At 49.1% G+C, this 23,192-nt stretch overlaps 1 protein-coding gene across 1 annotated transcript in view; it reads left to right on the top strand.

Moving 5' to 3' along the window:
* Positions 1-19,224, top strand: part of MYO5C (myosin VC) — a 95,217-nt gene extending 75,993 nt beyond the window's left edge. Inside the window, exons 33-41 of the mRNA XM_008268992.4 lie at positions 1,791-1,878; positions 3,722-3,820; positions 5,308-5,462; positions 8,172-8,261; positions 10,483-10,633; positions 11,370-11,652; positions 14,298-14,472; positions 14,994-15,074; positions 17,939-19,224. Of these exons, the coding sequence (XP_008267214.3) occupies positions 1,791-1,878; positions 3,722-3,820; positions 5,308-5,462; positions 8,172-8,261; positions 10,483-10,633; positions 11,370-11,652; positions 14,298-14,472; positions 14,994-15,074; positions 17,939-18,091 (1,275 nt within the window). The 3' untranslated portion in view covers positions 18,092-19,224. The remainder of the gene's footprint in view (positions 1-1,790; positions 1,879-3,721; positions 3,821-5,307; positions 5,463-8,171; positions 8,262-10,482; positions 10,634-11,369; positions 11,653-14,297; positions 14,473-14,993; positions 15,075-17,938) is intronic.
* Positions 19,225-23,192: the final 3,968 nt, after the last annotated feature.

Here is a 23,192-nt window from a genome sequence, read left to right as displayed (position 1 = left end):
CCGGCACTGCAGGCAGCAGCTTTACCCACTACACCACAGCGTTGGCCCCCATATAGATCTTATGATGCTGGTGAGGACTTCTCAAAATTGGCACCATCCTATGCAGTTATTGGGGTTATTAATTGGCATATACTGTTTGAGGGGTGACTTAAAGTCAGGTGTCATGAACTTCTGGAAAGTATACTTCCTTTGATTCAGTCATGCAACTTGTAAGATTCTATCCTAAGCCGATTCTTGTTCAGACTACTCATGCTCTGATTGCTCATGATGCCAAAAGAGCAGAACAAGTGGATGTCTCGCTGTAGGATGTAGGTTAAATTCTTGTTTAATATATGACTTAGCTGTTAAAGTGATGGTCTGGATGAATCATCAATGGCACTGGTGTGGGTGTTGCAGCATGGTGAGTTAAGCCACTGCTCGGGATGCCTACATCCCATGTCAAGAGTGCCTAAGAATGAGTCCTGCCCCTGCTTCCAATTCAGCTTCCTACTAAGACACCTGGGAGGCAGCGGATGATGATCCAAGTACATGAATCTCTGCCAGCCTCATGAGAGACCTGGATGCAGTTCCTGGCTTTGGCTTTGCTCAACTCCAACTGTTGCGGGCATTTGGGAATTGAACCAGCAGATGGAAGATCTCTCTGTATGTCTGTTGGTCAGTCTGTCTTTGTCCCCCTCTGTCATTTTACCTTTCAAATAAATTAATTAAACTTTAAAAAATACTATAGGAAAATTCTGCAAAATAATTAGGGGGAAATACGTGATTTAAAACACTGACTGTAGTACCAGTTTTTTAGAATATACATGTGCAATTAGGAAAAAAGGCAGGAATGAAATCAGAAGGTAAACAGTGGTTTCTCCCAGGGTATGGACTGATGGGTGATTTTTTAATTATGGGTATTATGACATGGGCTCACTGGAGGGAAGAAGCTGGCCCCACGACTCCACTCGTAAGGCCCATCGAATCCCTAGGCAGGGACACAGGATAGCAGCGGGGAGAGGCGGCCATGCAGTAGGGTCAGCAGTGTCCTCTCCACTCTGGGGGTCCCCAAGGGCAGCCAGTGGTGAGTGCCTGCTGAGTCCTGCCAGATGGGAGAATCAAACCTTCAAGATACAGGGAGAGGCAGATAGTCTGTGTCCTATACAGGGCGCATTTCTAGGTATTCAGAACGCTACAGGTTCTTGAGCCAAATCCGGCGTGGGCAAGGCATCCTCCTTATCAGGAAGAAAAGGCAAAACCAGGGCCCAGAAACCTGAATAATTTCTCTGGCTCCAGCTTCAGACATCCAGGGAGTCCACCTGCCCAGACTGATATTTTTGAGTTCTTTATAGTAAGGGAGAACTAGATCAAGAGAAATGCAGCCGTCCACACACTAGGATATTATTCTGCCCTAAAAAGGTAAGAAAAACTGATACACAGTATGGCATGGAAAAACCTTGAATACTTTATGCTACATGAAAAGAGCTGGACGCAAAAGACCATGTATTTGTAGGAAGTGTCCATAATAGGCAACTCTGTCGATACAGAAAGAGGATTCGTGCTCGCCAGGAGCTGGCCAGGAACAGGGGGACCAGAGAGTGACAGATAGATTCCAGTTTTCTTCTTGGGTTAACGGAGTTGTTCTGGGGTTAGACCAGCATGATGGCAGCACAATTCTGATGACACTAAAAACCACTGAGTTGTACACTTTAATCAGGTGCATTGCGTGGTATGTGAATGACTCAATAAAGCTGTTATAAAAAATAGATTGAAATGCTTCTAAGCTAATGCCCTTGTTCTGATTTCTGTAGGATCTGGAAGAAGAGTTATACATGAAAGACAGAGTGATTAAAAAGCTACAAGATCAGATCAAGACTCTCACCAAGACCATGGAAAAAGGTAGGAAGAACAGTCCTCACCTTCTTACTTTCAGCCTCCAGCCAAGGTCAGCGTGTGCTGCTGTGTTTGTTTCCGATCTGGGCCAAAGAGCATGGACCCCCAAAGGAATGATTCCCAGCTGTCAGGGCCGGGATCTGGTGACGAGCAGATGGGAAGATCCTCCGAGGCAGGAGGACAGCTCACCACCCCTCAAATCACAACAGATAAGCTCAGGTCACTGCAGGGGACATCCTGTAGCAAGTACTTCTGACTTCTTCCTCTCTCAGCTACTCCTTTTAAGAAAATGAAACCATGGAGTTTCAAAATTCACTGCTTTTAAATTTGCCTTCTCTCCTTGTCACATACATGGAATCCATAAGGACCCCAATAAGAAACAGAGAACTAAGAAGCCAGACACCCTGAACATGGCTGAACAGGACAGTTCAGATGTCCTGAGAAAATGCCCTCAGCCTTTTTCCTCTGTCTTAAAAAAAAAAGATTTATCTAGCTGTCTGTCTGTCTGTCTATCCATTCATCCATCCATCCATTCATCCATCCATCCATCCATCCATCCTCTATCTGAAAGGCAGAGTGACAGAGAGTAAGAGATTGGTCTCCTATCTACTGGTTCATTCCCTAGATACCCACAACAGCTAGGGCTGAGCTAGACAGAAGCCAGGATCCTGAAACTCTACCTCTCACATTGGTGGCCTGGCCCACGTACTTGGGTCATCTTCGGCGGGTTTCCCAGGAGCACTAGCAGGGAGCTCTGCTGATCAAACTGGCACTGTGACGCGGGATGCTGGCATCTTAATCCCCCCAGCACAACGCCGGCCTCTTGTTCTCCTTCTGCTTCAAGTCACTGAAGGTGCCCTGTCCCCTGCAATCCGCCCGCAATCCTCTCTCTTGACTGCCTTGTCCTCTTCCTCCCAGCCTTTATGGCTCAGGCTCTATCTTCAACTCTCTGTATTCAATTCAGTAAACACCTTCTTTATTCTCATCAACTCTTGTCTCAAATTTGAAATATCCAAAACCAAACTCTGGCTCCTTCCCCTTGAATGGTTAATGTCAGTCTGCCCCCGGATGGCAGGACCTGTTCTGCCCTTCCCACCCCAGTGACACGGCCATTGTGGGGGTGAGTGGACGGACTGCCACCTCTGCATAAGGGCCACCAACATCCACATCCTGTTCTCACTTCTCTTCCTAAGTCTCAGGTCCTTTTTTTTCTCTAAGATTAATTCCTTTGCTTTCTGTGATTATCTCCAACTCAGCATGTCTAAATTAGACTCATCACTTCTCTTCCTGTATTTGATATCTGTTGCCAACAAATTACCTCCAGACATCGCAACTTAAAACAACAAACATTTTAACAGCTTCTGCCTCAGAACCCCAGCAGTGGCCTAGCTGAGAGACTGCGCCTCAGCTTACAGACTTCTGACCTCCAGAACTGTGCAACTGTGTGGTTTGAAGCCACTAAGTCTGCAGGTACCTGTTAAGCAATCCTGGGAAGCAATGTGCAGTTTGGTGCTTCGCACACCAAATGTTCTGTGGGTCTTCTTCCTTCACTGGAGCATCTGCATCGTGAAGACTGGACAGCATCCTCCGCTGTGGGCATCCGTATCGGGCACTCACCGGGATTCCTTGCAGGGTGTCTGAGGCAGCTGCACTCACAGATATGCTCACAGATAGGAGTCACTGCTAGGACAGAGTCTTCAGGGTCCAATCAGGTTTTCATGTATCTGAAAGTCACAGAAGGTCACGTGCAAACTGGCCAGAACGGGGTAGAAGGAGACAGGTTGGCTCATTGTGAAACCTGTGAACACTGTTTTTGTGTATGTAGCTGATTGTTTGTGTCTGTCCACAGCCAACGATGTGAGCTTGTCCTCAGGACCCAAGGAGTACCTTGGAATGCTGGAATACAAGAGAGAAGATGAGGCCAAACTCATTCAGAACCTCATTCTTGGTAGTAACACCTGGAGCTCTGGATGCTTGTTTTGTCTTTGAAAACTTGAACGTTGGTTTGATGCCGAAGTCCTGGGAAGGGGCGGTCCCCTCTCTTCCTCTATTGCTTCTTTCCATACCCCAGAGTTTGTCAGCCTCAGCACTACTGATCAGAAAGTCAGGGGTGGCAGGTAGGGACTGTAGGATAGTGAACAGACCCCTTGACTTCTGCCTGCTAGAAGCCAATAACAGTCACTGCTCATGACAATAAAAAAATGCCTCCAGACATTGCCAAGTACCCCAAAATTGTTCTCAGTTGAGAACCACTGCCCTAACCTTTTGCCAAGTCTAATTGTAGGGTCAAGGTCAAGGTAGAGGACACCTCTCCTCCTCTTTGTGTCACAGCACAGGAGCCATTGTGGAAGTCATGGTGGCTGTGTGCTCCATTTGATGACCACTGAGAAGTTCATTTGCAGGCAGTGTTTCCAGCCACACCTCAGTTATAGGAAGGGCCCAGCGTGTGCCCAAGGGCTGTGGTCTTAAAACTGATGTTATTACCTTGTCTTCACCATGACCTTCGCATGGCCGTGTGGCGGGAGAGAGGAAAGCTGCCTGGTCCCAGCCTCTCCAAGAGAAAGCTGATGTGTAACCTTTTTCCTCTTCTTCCAAATGACCCCTCAGAGCACATGAGCACCCCATTCTTGCCCTTCCCACCTTCGTTGGGGCACACTGTTCCCCCTCCGAGCCTACCCTGTCCTATAAAGTTTCTCTCTCCCCTCATCCCCACCCAGCCTTCCTGCTGCTCTCTCCTACCCAAGGCCACCTAGGCTTTCCCACTCAGGGTGGTTTCATAGGACTGTTGAGATCCCAGTCTGTCCTCACCAAGAGGCTGGGGTAGGGGTCCATGGAACTGGGGCTCCTTTCTTTCACTGGGGATCTGGAATCCAGGATTGCACGAGGGAAGAGTACAATCCCTCTGTCACTTATGCAGCCTTTAAAAAAGAAAAAGGAATTTATTTATTTATTTATTTATTTATTTGAGAGGTAGAGTTACAGCAATGGCCAGAGCTGTGCCGAACCAAAGCCAGGAGCCAGGTGCTTCTTCCCAGTCTCCCATGTGGGTGCAGGGGCCCAAGGACTTGGGCTGTCTTCTACTGCTTTCCCAGACCACAGCAGAGAGCTGGGTTGGAAGAGGAGCAGCCGGGACTAGAACCGGCATCCATATGGAATGCCGGCGCCGCAGGCGGAGGATTAACCTGCACCATGGCACCGGCTCCGTTGCAGCCTTTTCAAAAAGAGAAGTCAGAGGAGGAGGTGGCACCTGTGGGTTTTTGCCAAGGAAGGAGCCACAGTGAGTTCCTGAAAGGGGAGTGAGATCTCCCTGCATTCAGGCATTGCGTCCAGAACAGAAAAGTGAAAAGACCCCTTGTGCACCCTGACCAGAGGTTCCCCAGGAGGAGAGCTGAGCTGCTCAGCAGCTGTAACCCTCTTTGGCGCTTTCTTCTCCAGACTTGAAGCCCCGCGGTGTGGTGGTGAACATGATCCCCGGGCTGCCGGCTCACATCCTGTTCATGTGCGTGCGCTACGCAGACTCTCGAAATGACGCCAGCATGCTGAAGTCGCTCATGAACAGCACCATCAATGGCATCAAGCAGGTGGTTAAGGTAGGGAGCTGCCCTTGACCCTGGCCCTTGATATTGGCTCTATTTTGGGAACACCTCGGGGAACACCTCACCTTTTTCTAATTCATCTTTGCCTCAGTCCTCTTGATCATTCAAAACAGTTTGAGGACCACTTGCTGCAAGAGGTAAAGCAGGCTGGTGCCGCGGCTCACTAGGCTAATCCTCCGCCTTGCGGTGCCAGCATACCGGGTTCTAGTCCCGGTCGGGGCGCCGGATTCTGTCCCGGTTGCCCCTCTTCCAGGCCAGCTCTCTGCTGTGGCCAGGGAGTGCAGTGGAGGAGGGCCCAAGTGCTTGGGCCCTGCACCCCATGGGAGACCAGGAGAAGCACCTGGCTCCTGCCATTGGATCAGCACGGTGCGCTGGCCACAGCACGCTGGCAGCGGCGGCCATTGGAGGGTGAACCAACGGCAAAAGGAAGACCTCTCTCTCTGTCTCTGTCTCTCTCTCACTGTCCACTCTACCTGTCAAAAAAAAAAAAAAAAAAAGGTAAAGCAGCCAGGGGAAGACAGGTGGACCACGATCTACCAGTAGACCTCAGAGCCTTACTAGCAAGACTGCACCCCGTAGTCAGTCACTACCTCCGCCACCTCTGTCCCCTTAAGGTCTGAGAGTAACAGCTGCGAAGAATATATGCAGAAACTACCAGAAGTGCACAGAAGGTAGGCTTGTGGCACAGCAGGGAAGCCAGTGCTTGGAATGCCTGCATCCCATGTTGGAGTGCCTGGGTTCAAGTCCCAGCTCTGCTCCCAATTCCAGCTTCCTGCTAATGTGCACCCTGGGAGGCACTAGGTGATGGCTCAGGTCCTTGAGTCCCTGCCACCCACATGGGAACCCCAGAGGAATTCCTGGATCCTGGCTTTGTCTTGGCCCAGCCCCAGCTGTTGTGGGTACTGGGGAGTGGATAGAAGAACTCTTTCTCTCCCTCTCTTCCCCTCCCCATCCCTCTGCCTTTGAAATCCATAAAAATAAATTTAAAATAGAAAAAAGTTTTATTTTGGTGCAAAAACATTTTGAAATCTATATGTAGTTTTTTTATAGTACACATTTTTCCATGAACTTTTTGAAGACCCACACATACATAGATTTCAAAAGATTTTTGCATCAAAATAAATTTTTTTAAGATTTATTTATTTATTTGCAAGTCAGAGCTGCAGAGAAGGAGAGACAAGGAGAGATCCTCTATTTGCTGGTTCACTCCTCAGATTGCTGCAACAGCCAGAGCTGAGCCAAGCCGGAGCCAGGAGCCAGGAGCTTCTTCTGGGTCTCCCATTGTGGGTGCAGGAGCCCAAGCACTTGGGCCATCCTCTGCTGCCTTCCCAGGCACATTAGCAGAGAGCTGGATTGGAAGCGGAGCAGCTGGGACACAAACCAGCACGCATATGGGATGCCAACACTGCAGGCAGTGGCTTAACCTGCTGCACCACAGCACCAGCCCCCAAATTTATCTTTTAATTCCATTTTTCCATGAATGCTTTTGAAGTCCCCTCACGTGTCCTTTCAGTGTAACAAATATGAATGAAGAGCAGTGGGAGGAAGTGAACAAGTGCTCATCTCTTCCTTTGGAAGTTGTGCAGTTCTCCCTTCAAAAACCACATTGTGGACTTTCTATTTCCAGTTCATAAGTGAAGACGAGCTGTGTGTTAGTGGGGGTAGTTACTTAGTAAGGCTAAGCTCTTCCAGCTGAGACACCAGCCTCTGTCCGCCCAGGATACACAGCATCCTTCCAGAAGGTGGAGGGTTTTCCTTTGCTCACAGCACTTCCACAATGAGGCTGGAAGGTGCTTGTGCTCCTCAGGTTCATGCAGGAACCCCGGTTCCTCCCAATTTGCTGTCTTCCAGCCCATAAGACATTGTCTTCATTGGAATGACTGGGCAAGCAACCATTGAATTATATATTAGAAATATATATCAAAAATCAACAACTGAAGTCTTTATGAGCAGTCTGTCTCTTCATGGTGTGCCATGGAGGTAGTGATCAAAAATGACAATGACAGAGAACGGGGCTGCCTGAGGGCTAATCCAACAGTAAGATAAAGTTCATTGCTAATTTCCTTTCCAGCTATACCATAACCCTGAGATCATTCTTAGTGTATTGATTTATTCCCCTAGTAACCCAGTAGGTGGTGAGTGGGTCCACGGCTGTCACTAGGCATCAGAGTCTCCTCCACAGACCTGGGTCCTCGTTTGTAGGGGCGGCTGCTCTGTATAAAGGGGTCTCCGGTGATGCTCGGCTCCGCGGGCAGCTGGGAACAGGCGGACGCCAGAGCGGGTAGGGAGGCTGGTTCAGCACAAAGCTGGATTCTGGGCTGGCCGGGGTGGAAATTCCGTTAGCCACAGTCTGTGAAGTTAGACCAAACCTGCTTTCTCTCTCCTTAGGAAATGACCACCAGGTTTATAGCTTCTGGCCCACATGGGACGGGAGTGATAAAATACAGAGCCAGTATCTGCCAGGCTCCTGCAGAAGAGATGCAATATTAATACTGGGATCTTTGAAATATGTTGCAAGTTGTACCTCACTATACACATATAAGCTCTTATCATTATAATCTAATTAGTTAGGGCTTTAGAGAGTAAAAGAAATTAATTTTGTTCAAAAGCCACCAAGTAGTAGACAAGTAAGACAAGTCTGTTCATGGCCCAGAGGCACAGGTGATCATCAAGCCTGATTTTGTCTTTCTTACCTTTTTAAAGGAACATCTAGAAGACTTTGAGATGCTGTCCTTTTGGCTCTCCAACACTTGCCATTTCCTCAACTGCCTGAAGCAGTACAGTGGAGAGGAGGTAGGGGCGCGGGCCTGCTTTGTGTTTGTGCTGAGTGTCCATCTGTGACCTCCCCCTGAGCCAGACCTCAACAGGGGGTTCGGGATCGGGGCTCCCAGCCCGGGCACAGCCTCGGTGCCACCTGGCTTCCTGGCCTCCTCTTCACCCAGGAGGCCATTGTACACTACCTTCTGGGCTCCTGGGTGTCCACCACGGGCAGGAGACCCCTGGGAGAGATTAGACCTGGGGCAGGATACCAGGCTTCAGCTTCTTCAACTGCATTTATTTGAGCATCGGGGGAGGAGGGGAGAGGGAGAGGGAGAGACAGAGACAGAGAACTTCCATTTGCTGGTTCATTCCCCAAATGCCTGCAACAGCTTGGGCTGGGCAGGAGCTAAAACCAGGAACCAGAAGCAGTCTAAGTCTCTCCCATGGGTGACGAGACCCAAGTACTCGAGCCATCACCACCAGCTCCCAGAGTCTGTGTTAGCAGGAAACTGGGGTCAGGAAACAGAGCTGGTGTCAGTGTACGTACTCCTTTCTGTATGAGACATGGGCATCATTACCAGCATCTTAACTCCTACGATAAGTGCCCACCCCAGCATTATATTACTCACCCATCCCAAATTGATGTGGGAAGTAATGGCCTTGTATGTTCTTCCACGTGGGTAGCCAGTTGGTTGTCCTAAAGGAAAGTAAAGTGAAGTGTGAAAGCAATCTGACTAGGGCTTTAGAACCGAGGAAGAGATGAGTACAGGAAATCCAGCCTCTGACTGAAGTACCCAAGTGGGAGGGGGCGCAGACCGGTTCCTCCATGAGAAGATAGGATCTGTAAGATGCCAGGGAATAGACTGTTGTCATCCAACACCATTTATCTGGCGGTCCCTTGTTTATCCCCTTCAGTTATGAGAGAATGTCCCTTTCTCTGGGTGTTTTGTTAGTTACTATGTTTTTAATTCTCAAATATCTATGGCACTTTTCCACCTGCGCTTTGTATCACAATGTCCTGTTCTTAATGTTCGCTTTCTCTTTTATCTCTTTGATCATGGTAAGCATGCTGTATCAGTTTGCAGAGGCTACTACAACAAAATATTGCACACGGGGTGGCTTAAACAAGGCAGATTTATTTTCTCGCAGTACTGGAGGCTATAAGTCGGAGACTGAGTTACAGCACGGTTGGTTCCTGGCCAGGGTCCTCCTGGCTTGCAGAGGGCGCCCTTCTCCCTGTATCCTTACATGACCTTTCCTGAATGTCCTAGGGAGGGGGGGGGAGGAGGGAAAGGAGGGCATGATCTAGTGTCTCTTCTTACAAGGACACTAAGGCTGTGGGATTAGGCCCTCATCCCATGACCCCATTTAACCTTAATTATGTCCTTAGAGGTCCCATCTCCAAGTACAGCCACCGTAGGGGTTTCAAGCTTCAACATATAAACGAGAGTGGCAGGGCCACCAATATTCAGTCCATAGCACGCATTTTAAATTCAACTGGTCTATGCCCTGTAACTGTAAGGATGTGAATCTCAACGACTGCATCTACTAAACCTCTTAGAGCAGCCTGTTTCTTTGGCTCCCCGCCTCTTTTTCTAGAAGCTTCCATGGCAGTTGTGTCTCACTTAGTCCATAGACTCTGGAGGTTCATATTAGGTGCAAGTAGCAGTGTGACGGACTGAGATGGTGGAGGAAATCAGTGCTGTTTCTTCTTGGAGAAAGTAGATGCTGGGGCGCACGTGGAGGCACAGCAGGTGAAGCTGCTGCTTGCAGCACTGACATCCCATACGGGAGCCCTGGTGTGAGTCCCGGCTGCTCTGCTTCCAGCTCAGCTTCCTGCTAATGTGCACGGGAAGGAAGCAGATGCTGGCCCAAGTGGTGGCTCCTGCCACCAACACGGGAGGCCAGAATGGAGTTCCTGGCTCCTGGCTTCAGCCTGAGCCCGACCTGGCAGTTGTGGCCATTTGGGGAGTGAACCAGCAGATGAAAGATCTCTCTCTGTCTCTCCCTCTCTCACTGTCACTCTGCTATTCAAATAAACACATGAATCTAAGAAAGAAAGGGAGGGAGGGAGGAAGGAAGGAAAACACTATCCCAAACATCAAAAACTCATTTGATACAAATTGGACATTCAGCTTTAAGCTGCAGGAATTACATACTGTAGAAGCTGATTGATTGGTATATGATTAGTATAGGTGGTATTCTAATTTCTTCCATGTCTGTATTATTCTCATATGTTTAAAATTACTTTCAGGAATTCATGAAGCATAACAGTCCACATCAGAACAAGAATTGCTTGAACAATTTTGACCTCTCTGAATACAGACAGATTCTCAGCGATGTGGCTATCCGCATATATCATCAGTTCATCATCGTCATGGAAAACAATATACAGCCGATAATAGGTAAGGAGAGAATTGACGACCAATAGTATTTATAGTCACATGGAGTGTTGGGTGTATAATTATGAGGAACACAGTAACATCGTTTAAAAAGGCACAAAAACATACTTACATAAATGTCTACCTTTTAATTCTCTGCTGGCTTAGAACGAGAACATAAATAATAGTACACTGCCGATAGTTTTCTCTCCATAGGGAATGACTTCCTGAATAAAACCACTTGGGAGCACTTCCGCTGTTGCCGTTTATGCGCTGCTGCTGGTGTGGCTACTCCTGAGGATGTGGCTACTCCTGGGGCTCAGCTAACTGTTTTTCCCGTCTCAAAACGCCATTCAAAGTCTTGTATACTTTCCTCAGCCTCCTGAAATTGAAAACACCTTAGACTTCAAGGCAGTGGTTCCAGACCACGAGTTCCGCTAACCGCCTGTCTTTCCTGTGAAGTCGAAAGAACAGCGCTTCAAGCCTAGAAGAGTTGCTACTGTCTTGTTTTGAACAGCTGCCCCTGCTACCCCCTTAGGCTGGCTGGCTGGCTGGCTGTCTCTCTCTCTCTCTCTCTCTCTCTCTCACACACCCTCTCACCCTCCTCAGAACTCTCAGATCCTTGATTCTTCTGTTTCCCCCATCACAGCTCCATCCACTGACACACAGACAATGTCCCGTATCCTGAAGCAGAGGCCTGAGCAGTGGGAATTGTGCTCGGGGTGACCCCAGCTCCTCCGTGTCCCCCCTCCCCCCGCAGTGCCCGGCATGCTGGAGTATGAGAGTCTGCAGGGCATTTCCGGCCTCAAGCCCACAGGCTTCCGGAAGCGGTCGTCCAGCATCGACGACACGGACGCCTACACCATGACCTCCGTGCTGCAGCAGCTGAGCTACTTCTACAGCACCATGTGCCAGAACGGCCTGGACCCCGAGCTCGTGCGGCAGGCCGTGAAGCAGCTCTTCTTCCTGATCGGGGCCGTCACCCTCAACAGCCTCTTCCTGCGCAAGGACATGTGCTCCTGCCGGAAAGGGATGCAGATAAGGTACCGCCGCTGAACCGCGCCTGCGCCGGGCAGGCAGGGCAGAGCCGGGCTGCCCTGCTTCTGGGTCCAACCCCCTGTGGGGCGGACCCCGCAGGTGTGTTCAAGAGGTGTTGGCTGGCGGATGTGCCACAGCACTGTGGGCGCGTGGCCTTACCTGAGGACAGATCATCAGGCACCTTAACCTCTGGCTCTCTGAGGGTCTCCTGTTCTCAGCCAGCACTCGCCATGTCCTTTGGGAGTAGCACTGACAGGTGGAGGGCCCAGGAAACAGGGGAAGTCTATGTGATTCCCACCCCTGAGACACTCAGAATAGCTCAACAGCAATTCCAAGCAAGCTACGATTAAGTTACAAACAAGTATTTCGGGAGATGCTGCAGAGATGCAGAGATGAGACTGACCTGGATGGGGAAGTTTGGGGAGCCAGAAAGGTGTGCACTGGGTGATAGAGCTGCAAGAGAAGCACGTTCCAGGCAGGGGCAGCGGGCAATCGCTGAGTGGTGGAGCTGATGGGGGACCCCTGCTCTGGGCTTCTCCTGGATGGCGCTGGGAGGTCTGTGTTGGGAGCTGCGGGACCAAGGTCGAGAGGGAGGTTGGATGTAGCCTGTGAGGGCTCAGAACCCCAGGCATTTGGAGTTCATCCGGAAGCCACACTAATCCAGTCCTGAGATGTGTCAGCCCTGCATCTCCATGTTGAGGAAACGCGGACTCTGAGCTGTCAATGACTTACTCATCAAGCGATTAGGAAGCATGTGATATGGGGCAGGTATTTGAGGGTTTTACAGTGTGTTTAGGAGTCTGGTACCTGTAGGTGATGTGAGAACCTGGGGTGCCAATGATGGTAACGATGCATGGGATGGTGCAGGGAAGCTGTATTGAGCCAAGAAATACATGTGAGGCATCCCTGATACCTTCCCAGCACCAGGGAAACCTCCAGTTGCTCAGCCCCACACACACGCTGGAAGGCGTATTCAGGACTGGCCTTGGCAGACGGGTTTCTGTTCACTGAGAGAGGAAAGAGTTGCATTTGTGTCACAGGCCCTGAGCAGGGGCCCCATCACGCTCCAAGGTAGCGTCAGCCTGTGTAAAGTAAAGCCATAAACTCCATTGTCAGTCTATCAGCGGGTCCCCCAAGAATGAGTAGGGACATGCGTGAAAAAGGGACATGAGCGAGACACGGGGCTGTAGACCTGGAACAACTCTGAGGACCAACATCTGCCCCCATCAGGGCGAGTACTTTTCCTTTCATCAACTGAACGTAGTCATTAGGGAAGCAGTGCCTTTGCAGTGCTGTGTGAGTAGCACATACATTTTGGAGGCATTCATTCATTCATTCATTCAGATAGATACTACGTGCCTGCTGAGAGCAAGACCTGCAGAGCACTGGAGGTAGCTTTATGATGAAGCCACAATCTGCAAAATAATAAAACACAAACACATGAGGAGTTGTTCATCTGGAAGGGCAGCGATGGGCCTGACCTTAGAGATCAGTGAATTCAACATTCAATTTTGTTAGCAGCCTTGTGGATGCATAACTTCCATATCACAGGGCTCACCTATTTAAAGTATACAATTTCACAGTCTTGGCATATTACAGTGTTGTATGTCCATCGCCATCATGCAATTTTAGCACATTTCCATCACTCCAAAAAGGAGCCACAGGCCCAGTCGCTATCCTCATTCCCCACTCACCTCCACACAATCCCTAACTCCCTGCCCTCCAGCCCAGGCATCCCCTGACCTGCTTTCTTTCTCTATAGATGTGCATGTTTGGGACTTATTTTTATAGAAATGGAGTCATGAAATATATTATCTTTTGTGAGTGATTTCTTCCTTTGACCCTAACTCCTTGGAGGCTTATCCATCTAACCGATGTCAGAATTTAATTCCTCTTATTGCTAAGTGCTGTCTCATAGTATGGGTCCACCACAACCTGATTCCCCATGCGTCAGTTGGTGAACATTGGGTTGTGTTATTTGGTGGGGGCGGGTAATGCTGCTGTGAACTTTGTGTATAGGTTTTTGTGTGGATGTGCTTGCCATTCTCTTGAGTCTCTTTCTAGGGGTGGAATTGCTAGGTCATGGAGTAATTCTGTGTGTAATCTTGAGAAATTGTTTTCCACAGTAACTTACCATTTTACGTTCCCACCGGCAATGTAAGGGTCCTCAGACTCCCAGTGCGTCCAGGGGCCTCACTGCTCAAGGTCACACTGTGCAGCCTGTCTCAAAATTTCCAAACCTGTGGTAACTATGACAGAAACAGGAATAAAAACCTCAGCCAACTGGAGGAACGCCTCCTGCCATGGAAAATTTCCGCCCATTCAGGGAAAGCAAATCAGCTTTTTATATCTGTGAGAGACTTCTCTTCAGCTATTTGTCCCCTTAATAAATTTTCAGAACTCCAAAACTTACCTCAATCACTATTGTTTGTTCAGATTTCCACGTTCAGTTCTGTTCACGGCCCCTCACTCCAGGCCACCGTGATGCTTAGAAGCCCAGATCTTGAGGACTGGTCTTATGGCCACTTCCTCCTGTTAGAGCCAGGCTGTGCCCCTGCGGCTCTCCGTGAATTCTGGGACACCCCCGAGGCACGCTGGGGGATTCAGGGAACCTTCCATAAGGTGTTTGCTCCTCTGGCTCTCACTGCAGGTGCAACATCAGCTACTTAGAAGAGTGGCTCAAAGATAAGAATTTGCAGAACAGCTTAGCCAAGGAAACGTTGGAGCCCCTGTCCCAGGCAGCCTGGTTGCTCCAGGTCAAGAAGACAACGGACAGCGACGCCCAGGAGATCTACGAACGCTGCACCTCGCTGTCAGCTGTGCAGGTGATCAGCCTTGCTGCGCGTGCCCCTGGCCCTTCGTCGTGGGCAGAGCCCTGTAATAGGCACTGCCTTTCCCGGCTGAGCGAGCAAGAGGCTGCACCTGACTCTGTGTTCTCAGGGGAGTGCAGCCCTCTTCCACGGCCCAGCCTTTTATCTCAGGAGTATTTATTGAAGACTAACTGTGGCCTAATGTGTATGACACATGCCCTGTCCTAAGCTCACAGATGTGTGTGTGTGTGTGTGTGTGTGCATGCGTGCACTTGGCAAAGGGGAGGAAGAGGCTGAGGCTGCAAGGAGAGTGCTCTCTTGCCGCCATGTCACTATGTGATTTCTCTCCGCTGCCTCCTAGACCCTTCTTCCCTCGTGTCCTCTTTTCTTGGAAATGGCTAACACACAGCGCCTGAGCAGGTTATAGCAGAAGAGAACCACCGGGATTCCCGGGCGTCCTCAAATCGCTAGAACCATTACTTCCGACAGAGTTGTGCTTTCTCATGGGCTGACACCATGTTATGTGGCGTTTGCAGATCATCAAGATCCTTAATTCCTACACACCCATAGACGACTTCGAGAAAAGAGTGACCCCGTCTTTTGTTCGCAAAGTGCAGGTGAGATCCTTAAGGATATGGCTCTTCATTTAACCTGCCATGGCCGTGCAGGACTTCCGTGCGGAGTGAACGTGACGGAGATCCAGGAGCGCAGTACCTCTGCCGCTCCTGCAAATAACAGGCACTCAGCTGAAAGGCAGCAGGCCTCCTTCCCTGCCAGACTCCCCGCTTATCAGAATCTCTCCTAGTCCTCGTGGGAAGAGAATGACATCACCAAGACCATGACTCGCTTGCTGTCTTCCTTCAGTGGATCTTGTTTCTTTAAAAAAAAAAAAAAATTATTTATTTGAAAGTCAGAGTTAGACAGAGAAGGAAAGGCAGAGAGAGAGAGAGAGAAGTAGGTTTTCCATCTGCTGGTCCGCTCTGCAATTGGTCACAATGGCCAGAGCTGTGCTGATCAGGAGCCAGGAGCCAGGAGCCTCCTCCAGGTCTCCCATGTGAGCACAGAGGCCCAGGGACTTGGGCCATCTTCCACTGCTTTCCCAGGTGCTTTAACAGGGAGCTGGATGTGAAGCAGAGCAGCCAAGACTCAAACTGGCACCCATATAGAATGCAGGTGCTGCAGGCGGTGGCTTTACCTGCTACGCCACAGCACAGGCCCAAGGATCTTGTTTCTTAGCGGGCTTGGGATACTATGCAGATGGAAACAGAGGGACTTGGGGGTCCATTTTTCTTATACAAGCGTACTTCAAAGCATTCATGGTAAGTGAAATTAAAAGTTAAGGGGTTGGTGTTGTGGCACAGTGGATTACACCACTACCTGCAATGCTGGTATCTCATATGAGTGCCAGTTTGAGTCCTGGCTGCTCCACTTTCAATCCACCTGGAAAAGCAGGGGATGATGGCCCAAGAGCTGTGTCCCTGGCATGCATGTGGGAGACCAGGATGGAGTTCCAGGCTCCTGGCTTCAGCCACCCAGCTGCGAATATTGAAGTCATTTGGAGAGTAAAACGAGATGGAAAATCCCTCCCCTACCCCATAACTCTGCATTTCAAATAAATAAACCCTTTCTTTAAAAAAGTTTATTTTGATGAAATTTAGAACTCCATGCATAGTTTTGTAATAATACCCACTTTTCATGAGCTTTTTAAACACCCCTTATATATATGCATTTCAAAATTTATCTGTTAATTCCCTTTTCCTTTAAACTTTTTTTCATTTGCTCCAATCAAAATAGTGTATCCCAACATTAAAATGCAGAAGAGATATGATAGCTAATAGATCTTATATTACATCAGACATTAAAGAGATTCCTAAAAATATAAAAAATACCACCTCTCATTAAATTTGTTTTGGGAAATAGTTATTTTCAATTAAAATGTTATATTTAGCATGTATTCATTTCTTTTAATAAATAAATAAATTTAATATTTTGTTTTAATTAAAATATTGTAAATATCAATCACCATAACCAAAAAACACCAAAGCTCCTTGGGCTCCTCAGTAGTTTTTATGAATATAAAGAGGGGGGCTGGCCTTGTGGTACAGCAGGTTGAGCTGCCACTTGCAGTGTTGGCATCCCACATTGGAGTGTTTGTCCTGATCCAGCTTCCTGCTAATGTGCCCATGCCCCAGCACCCTTTTTGAGAGACCTGGATGGAGCTCCTGGCTCTCGGCTTGGACCTGGTCTGGACCTAGCTGTTATGGTTATTGGAGGAGTGAACCAGCAGGTGGAAGATTGATCTCTCTGTCTCTCCCTCTCTGAGCTCTGCTTTTCAAATAAATAAATCTCAAATATGTATAAATATTATATTTATATATAATATATAATAAATATAAATGTTATATATAAAAACTATATATATAAATAAAAAAGTCCTAAAACCAAAAAGTTTCTGAACCACTGAATGGAGAAGAATGAGTTTATGGGGCTGGCATTGTGGCATAATGGTTTAAGCTGCCGCCTGCAATGCCAGCATCCCATATGGGTGCTGGTTGGAGTTCTGGCTGCTCCACTTCCAATCCAGCTCTCTGCTAATGCACCTGGGAAAGCAGCAGAAGATGGCCCAAGTCTTTGGGCTCCTGCATCCATGTGGGAGACCCAGATGAAGCTCCTGATTCTGGCCTGGCCCAGTCCTGCCATTGCAGCCATTTGGGTTAGTGAACCGCTGGTTTGGATTGGAAGATCTTTCTTCCTCCCTCTATCTCTCTAGTGCTGCCTTTCAAATAGATAAATCTAAAAATAAAAAGATGAGTTCATTAAAAATGTAATACTTGAGCTCTGCTTGCGTTTAGGCTTAGAATTATGCATGAGAATAGCTAAAAATAGAACACAGATTTGCAGTCCATCTATGCTGGGGAAAAATTAATTTCTGAAGTGAAACAGAGCAAGACAGTGTTCATGAAAGCTTACTCGGAAACCCGGATAGGCCATTTCACCTTAGACCTGTGCTGTGTGTCATCTCACAGGATATTTTTTCCCTTAATATGTATTTGTTTGAAAAGCAGAGAGAAAAGGAGAGACAGACAGATCAATCTTCCACCTGCTGCTTCACTCCCCAAATGGCTGCAATGGCCAAGTCTGGACCAGGCCAAAGCCAGGAGCCAGCAGCTCCACCCACGTCTCCTCTGTGGGTGACAAAGCCCAAGCACCTGGGCCGTCCTCTGCTGTTTCCCAGGCGCATTAGCAGGGAGCTGGATCCAAAGTAAAGCAGCCGGGATTCACCGCTGGCGCTGGTGTGGTTTGCTGGCAATGCAGGCAGCTGCTTAACCCGCTGCACCACGACGCCGGACTCGCCCGTGATGGTGACAGATGTTCTTCACGGGAGGCAGTGCTGCTGTACCTGCCCTGCTCTTGACTGCGGGGCAGCCGCAAAGCACTGCCCAGGCTCCATTATTCACCCCTCCTCTGGTTCTCGTTTCAGGCTCTCCTAAGTAGCCGGGAGGATTCCTCACAGCTGATGTTGGATACCAAATACCTCTTCCAAGTCACCTTTCCTTTTGCCCCATCTCCGCACGCTCTGGAAATGATCGAGATCCCCAGCAGTTTCAAGCTGGGGTTTCTCAATAGATTATAGACAGGAGGGAAAAAAAAAAAAAGTCAGCGCCCTTTGCTCTCCAAACCTGAATGAAGGTCCAGTACGAGGGATGGGTCTGTTCACTGCAACTGGACGTGATTGGAATGGGATTGAGGAAGGAAAGAGTTCTCGCACATGAGCCCCATCTTCTCAGGCAGTGGTGCCGGAGGGTGCTGGGATGTTGGAAGAATGAACACGCAGCAGCTGCGGTGGGAGAAGCCCTGCCTCGCCCCGCCCCGCCCTGCCCTGCCCTGCCCCGCCCTGCAGCCACAGCCGGCTCGGATGGAGCTCCTGCAGGGCTCCTGTTTGCTTTCAGCCGCCTCCTGGTCTGTCCTGTTTTGTGATGCGGCCGCTGGGAGGCAGGCCTGGGGCCCCAGTGGCTCCCAAGCTTTCTAAGAATCATGGGAAGCCCAGATGCAGTAGGAAGTCAGGAATGGTCCAGGGCTGAGTTTTCTAGGGAGTTTGGCCACCAGGGCCCCCGGAAGTCCTCTTGCCCCGTGACTGCAGAGGGGAGAAGGGGTGTGGAGAGTTTGCTGAGTCATTGCCTGAAAACAGCCCTGCATAAAAAATATCTCCTATTTCAGACCTCTCTGATTTCTAAGAGAATAGTCCATGTGAGATGGGGCGTATGAAGTATTTTATGTATACTTTTATTTAAAGTGAGCGCATCAGAACTGAATTGACATGCCGCCCACCGCCTTCTCTGAAAGATTTCTTTACATCTTCTCATCATGTGACTTCTCATTTTGTAGCATATTTTATGCAATCCCTTTGTTAAGAACTGTTTTAGTGATTGTCCTGATCTATTTATTTTTTAAATGTTCTACAAAAGGAATAGAAGAATGTGTGTTTCTCCAGTTTTACGGGAATCGGGTACTCCTGGGCGTCCCAGCCTTCTCGTCCACGCCCAGCCTGTGCCCTTGGACACGCTGCTTTCCTGTCCCTCCACCCTCTTCACGGGCAGCAGCCCCAATCCTACAGGCTCAGCTCAGGAGCCGGCGTCCCTCGTGGTTGTGCAGTTCTGCCTTTCACCTTATAAACTGCTCCCTCTAGTTCATTTTGATACATTGTATCTGAAACAATGAAACGCAGGACTTTCTAACATTTTAATCAATAAAATAAATTGCAAATCAGGTGGGTCAGAGTCTTTGCATTGCCCAGAGATGACATGCCTCTCAGGTGCACAGTGTTATGCTTGTCTTAAACGGTCAAATTATAGATTTGTTTCACCTGGTTTAAAGTCGACAGCCGTGTTTAGAGGGAGAGCAAACACAACCCCAGTGCTGGTGCAGATTGTGTCTCCGGGGAGCTCCCAGCCTGCAGCCCGGGACAGGGAGACCTGAGGAGGCAGAGGAGGGCAGAGGGGCAGCAGGGAGGGAGGAGAGAGGGAGGCGCTCGCCCCGTAGTCTAGGTCGTTTTACACAGTGGGCGGTGGGCAGGGCGGCAGCAGCCAGAGAGCCACAGGTGAATGTCTGGTGGCTCCTTGTGGTGGGCGCGCATTCACAGCGGCCAAACCTGCCCCACTCGGCCTCCTGCAGCTGGCAGAGAACAGGGCCCGAGGGGTGGGCCCCAGGGCTCTGAGTGGAACCAGCCGTGGGGATGGGCAGGAGGGGTGAGGGAGGGCCCCCGGGGTGAGCAGAGCCCGCAGGTGGGGAAGACAGGCAGCTGAGCCGTGAGGCTCAGGGGATAAGGAGATTAGAGGGCAGAGGCCTCACACCTTCGCCCTGCTCCTCCGTCCAAGTGCAGGCCGTGGACGGTGTGTGTGGAGCTTGCCTCAGCCACTCGGCCTTCCTTGGCACTCCGGAGTCCAGGTGCGTGCGTCCTCAGGTGTTCTCGGGGCGCCCTCTGTGGGGCAGGTGCTGGTGCTGATGGTGATGGGCGTTTTCCATCAATCTGTATATTTCAGCTTTTCTATAGCTCATAGGAATTTATTTTGAAATCGTTAAAACTTGTTTTGTTTTAAAAGTAGTACTGGTATCAGGGAAAAAATGAAGCATCTTTAAAATCATTTCATCGGTTTTGAAAAATGGATCCAGATGATGCCTTCCATGAGGACAAAAGCGGGGGTTTTGTTGCAGAGGGTTCTGTAGCGGCCCTGTGAGATGCACCTGCTTGGTTGCGTGTCTCCGCTTTTTACTCTTTCTTGTGTGAACATCACAACCTACTTATCTCGTCTGCTATTGATGAATGTTTGGGTTTTTTTCCCCCAGTTTTGGGCAATTATGAATTTGTTTGCTTTTGAGGAAATAGGCACTCATATCGGTTGAATGTATACCCAGGAATAGAATTGCTGGGTCAGAGAATGTGTGTTTAGCCTTTCTAGGCCCTGCGGATCGGTCTTCCACGGTGGTTGTACCAGTGTACGCTCCCACCGCTGGGAAGGCAGTCCTGTTTCAGGCGTCTGGCGGGGCAGCAGTGATCGCACACTGGGGTTTTAACTTGCATGTCTGATAACTAATGAGACTGAGTGCATGTTCACATATTTCTTCCATATGAATGTCCCCGTGTGCAACATGCCTGCTATGTCTTTTCCCCATTTTAAAAATAGCTTTTATTGAGGTACAATGCGTACAACATAAAACCACTTTACAACGGGCATTTCACTGCCCTCTAGTCTATTAACAAGGATGTGCAACCTTCACCACTCTAATTCCAGAGCATGGCCCCAAAAAGTGATCCCATACCCATTACACAGTCACTCCCACCCCCTCCCCTTCCCACAGCAGTACTAATCGGCTTTCTGTCCATTTGGATTTGCCTGGCCTGGACATTTCACGGAGGTGAAATCACATAATATGTGTCCTTTTGTGCCTCACTCCTTTCACATGTGGTATAGTGGTTTTTTTAAATTTTCATCCCTATTGGAATGTGTATTAGGGCTTCATTCTTTTTATTGCCAAATATATGACATTTTGTGTATTTATTCATGAATTGGAGGCCACTTGAGCTATTTCTATGTTTTGGCTAACATTAATGCTGCTACAAACATTGGTGTGCAAGTTTCCACATGACCATGAATTCTTAATTATCCCAGGCATAGGCCTAGAAGTGGACTTGCTGGGCCGTATGCTAGCATTCCGAGTACCTGCTGCAAGTGTTGTCCATGACTCAGCCAAGGTAACCCCGATTTACACGCTCCTGCAATGTACAGGGTTCATGTGCCCATTTTTTGAGTTACTGAAGCACCACTTTAAAAAGTAAAAACTGGGTATACCCTATCTAACCAACAACAAGAGGTTGCTTTAATTAATTCTGATACCCCTAGTATGGAATAATACTGAAGCAACTAGCAAAAAAGGCAGTGGATCTACAAGTAGTAACAGAATAAGCTAGGTGGGAAAAAAGTAGCTCAACAGCCCGGTTTGCATAATCAGTAATGTCGTATCTATGCGTTTGTGCCAGAAAAGTCCAGAATACAACACACCAGAACGACACACGAGAGTGGGAAAGCAGGACACTTGCCAAAGACTCTCAACGTTTGACTCTCTGACTGTGGTACTGGTCCTTTTAAAAATAAACATGTTTTTCGTTAGTCATTTTTAAGCCTAATATCCAGGCAAAACAGATGGCAAAGAAATGCGCTTGGCCTAGGTCAGTAGGGGAAGGTTTGAGAAGTCCTGTGAACCCCTGCTACAGAGCAGCTTCCTGTCAAAACTTGTTTAAGATGCGGACATTTGTGTGTTTTTCTTGCCCACATGCTCAGAGAAGTATCTGCTCGGTGAAAAACCCCCTCCTCCTCAAAATGGCTTGTTGATGATAAGTACACTAGAATGCACTACATTAAATTTAGCTCATGCTATAAATGCTCAATGAAAAACCGTAGGATCCAGAAATACAGTCACAGTGTGGCCCCAGTGCTCCTGCAGACAGAATGTGAAAGGAAGTCCTTCTGGGTGGCGGGACTGTAAGAGATCATTCTCTTCTCACACCTTATTGATGTTTCCAAACTCTCCGCCCTGAATGTATGTGACCTTTATAGGTTTTAAATACTTGAGTGTGTGGCTTGCCCATGTTTAACCAACCAGGTCTAATAATATTAGCTACGTGACAGGATTCAGGGTTGATAGGACTTAAACATCGCGGTCTCATTTAAAAGTGTATTTTCTGAGAATACTAATATAGAAGAACATGACATGCAACTTTTATAATTTGAAAAAACGGTGCAGTTCAGCCTTTATGAGCACCTCGCGCTCAGATCTGGGACATTCGCAAGCCTCCTGCCTCCCTTCCGCTTCTTCTGCACTCACTGCCCCGGTGCCTCCCGCCTCCGTGCCCGCGGCTGCTGCTGTCTTCCCAGCTCGCTTCCTGTGCTGCAGAGCACGGCCACCATCTCCGAGCGCCGCGATCTGCCTGCTGTCCCCTCTCTCTGACCCACTTCTGGAAGCGCAAATGCCGGAATAATCCCCCTGAATGACACTGCTCCCTCGCTTAAAACCCCCGCCTCCGTCCTAATGCTAATGCTTGGAGGCCTCAGTGTCACCTTGCTGCTGGCCATCTCTGCAGGGTTGGAGGGTGCGGACGGCCTTGACCTGCCCCTTCAAATGCTCGCTCTGCAGTAAGGGCTGTGCGGCCCCCCCATATACAGACTTGGGCCCCACCATTGACCTTGTACTCCTTGGTGGATTCCCCTCCATTTCTGAGCTGTGGCATAGCTGCCCTGCCTCCCTCCTGGGTGGTTCTGAGAGGCCAGGGCTGAGCACCCCGTGGCAGTCAGTGCCTGGTTCCCAGGGAAGTACAGTGGATCCCTGTCTTCCTTTGGGACCTGGAGCTTCAGTAACTGCACCAGCGGCTGCCCCTTTGTGGCAAGAGTTCAGCTCAGCTCCTAGGCTCCTGTTCTCTCTCCAGCCCAGCGGTGACTTCTGCATGGCAGGCATTCCTACCCTCCGAAAACACCCCTCGCCAGTTCAGCTCTGTTGGAATGTTCCGACCAGTGCCCATTACAGATAGAGGGAGAGACAGAGAGGTCTTCCATCCACTGGTTCACTTCCCAAATGGCCACAGTGGTCACAGCTGGACCAATCCGAAGCCTGGAGCCAGGAGCTTTTTCCAGGTCTCCCATGCAGGTGTAGGGGCCCAATCACTTGAGTCATCTGCTTTCCTA

This window comes from Oryctolagus cuniculus, chromosome 12 (genome assembly GCF_964237555.1).
Source record: "Oryctolagus cuniculus chromosome 12, mOryCun1.1, whole genome shotgun sequence".
Taxonomy (NCBI): domain Eukaryota; kingdom Metazoa; phylum Chordata; class Mammalia; order Lagomorpha; family Leporidae; genus Oryctolagus; species Oryctolagus cuniculus.
The sequence above is the reverse complement of the archived record's forward strand: the minus strand, read 5'-3'. Positions and strand labels throughout refer to the sequence as shown.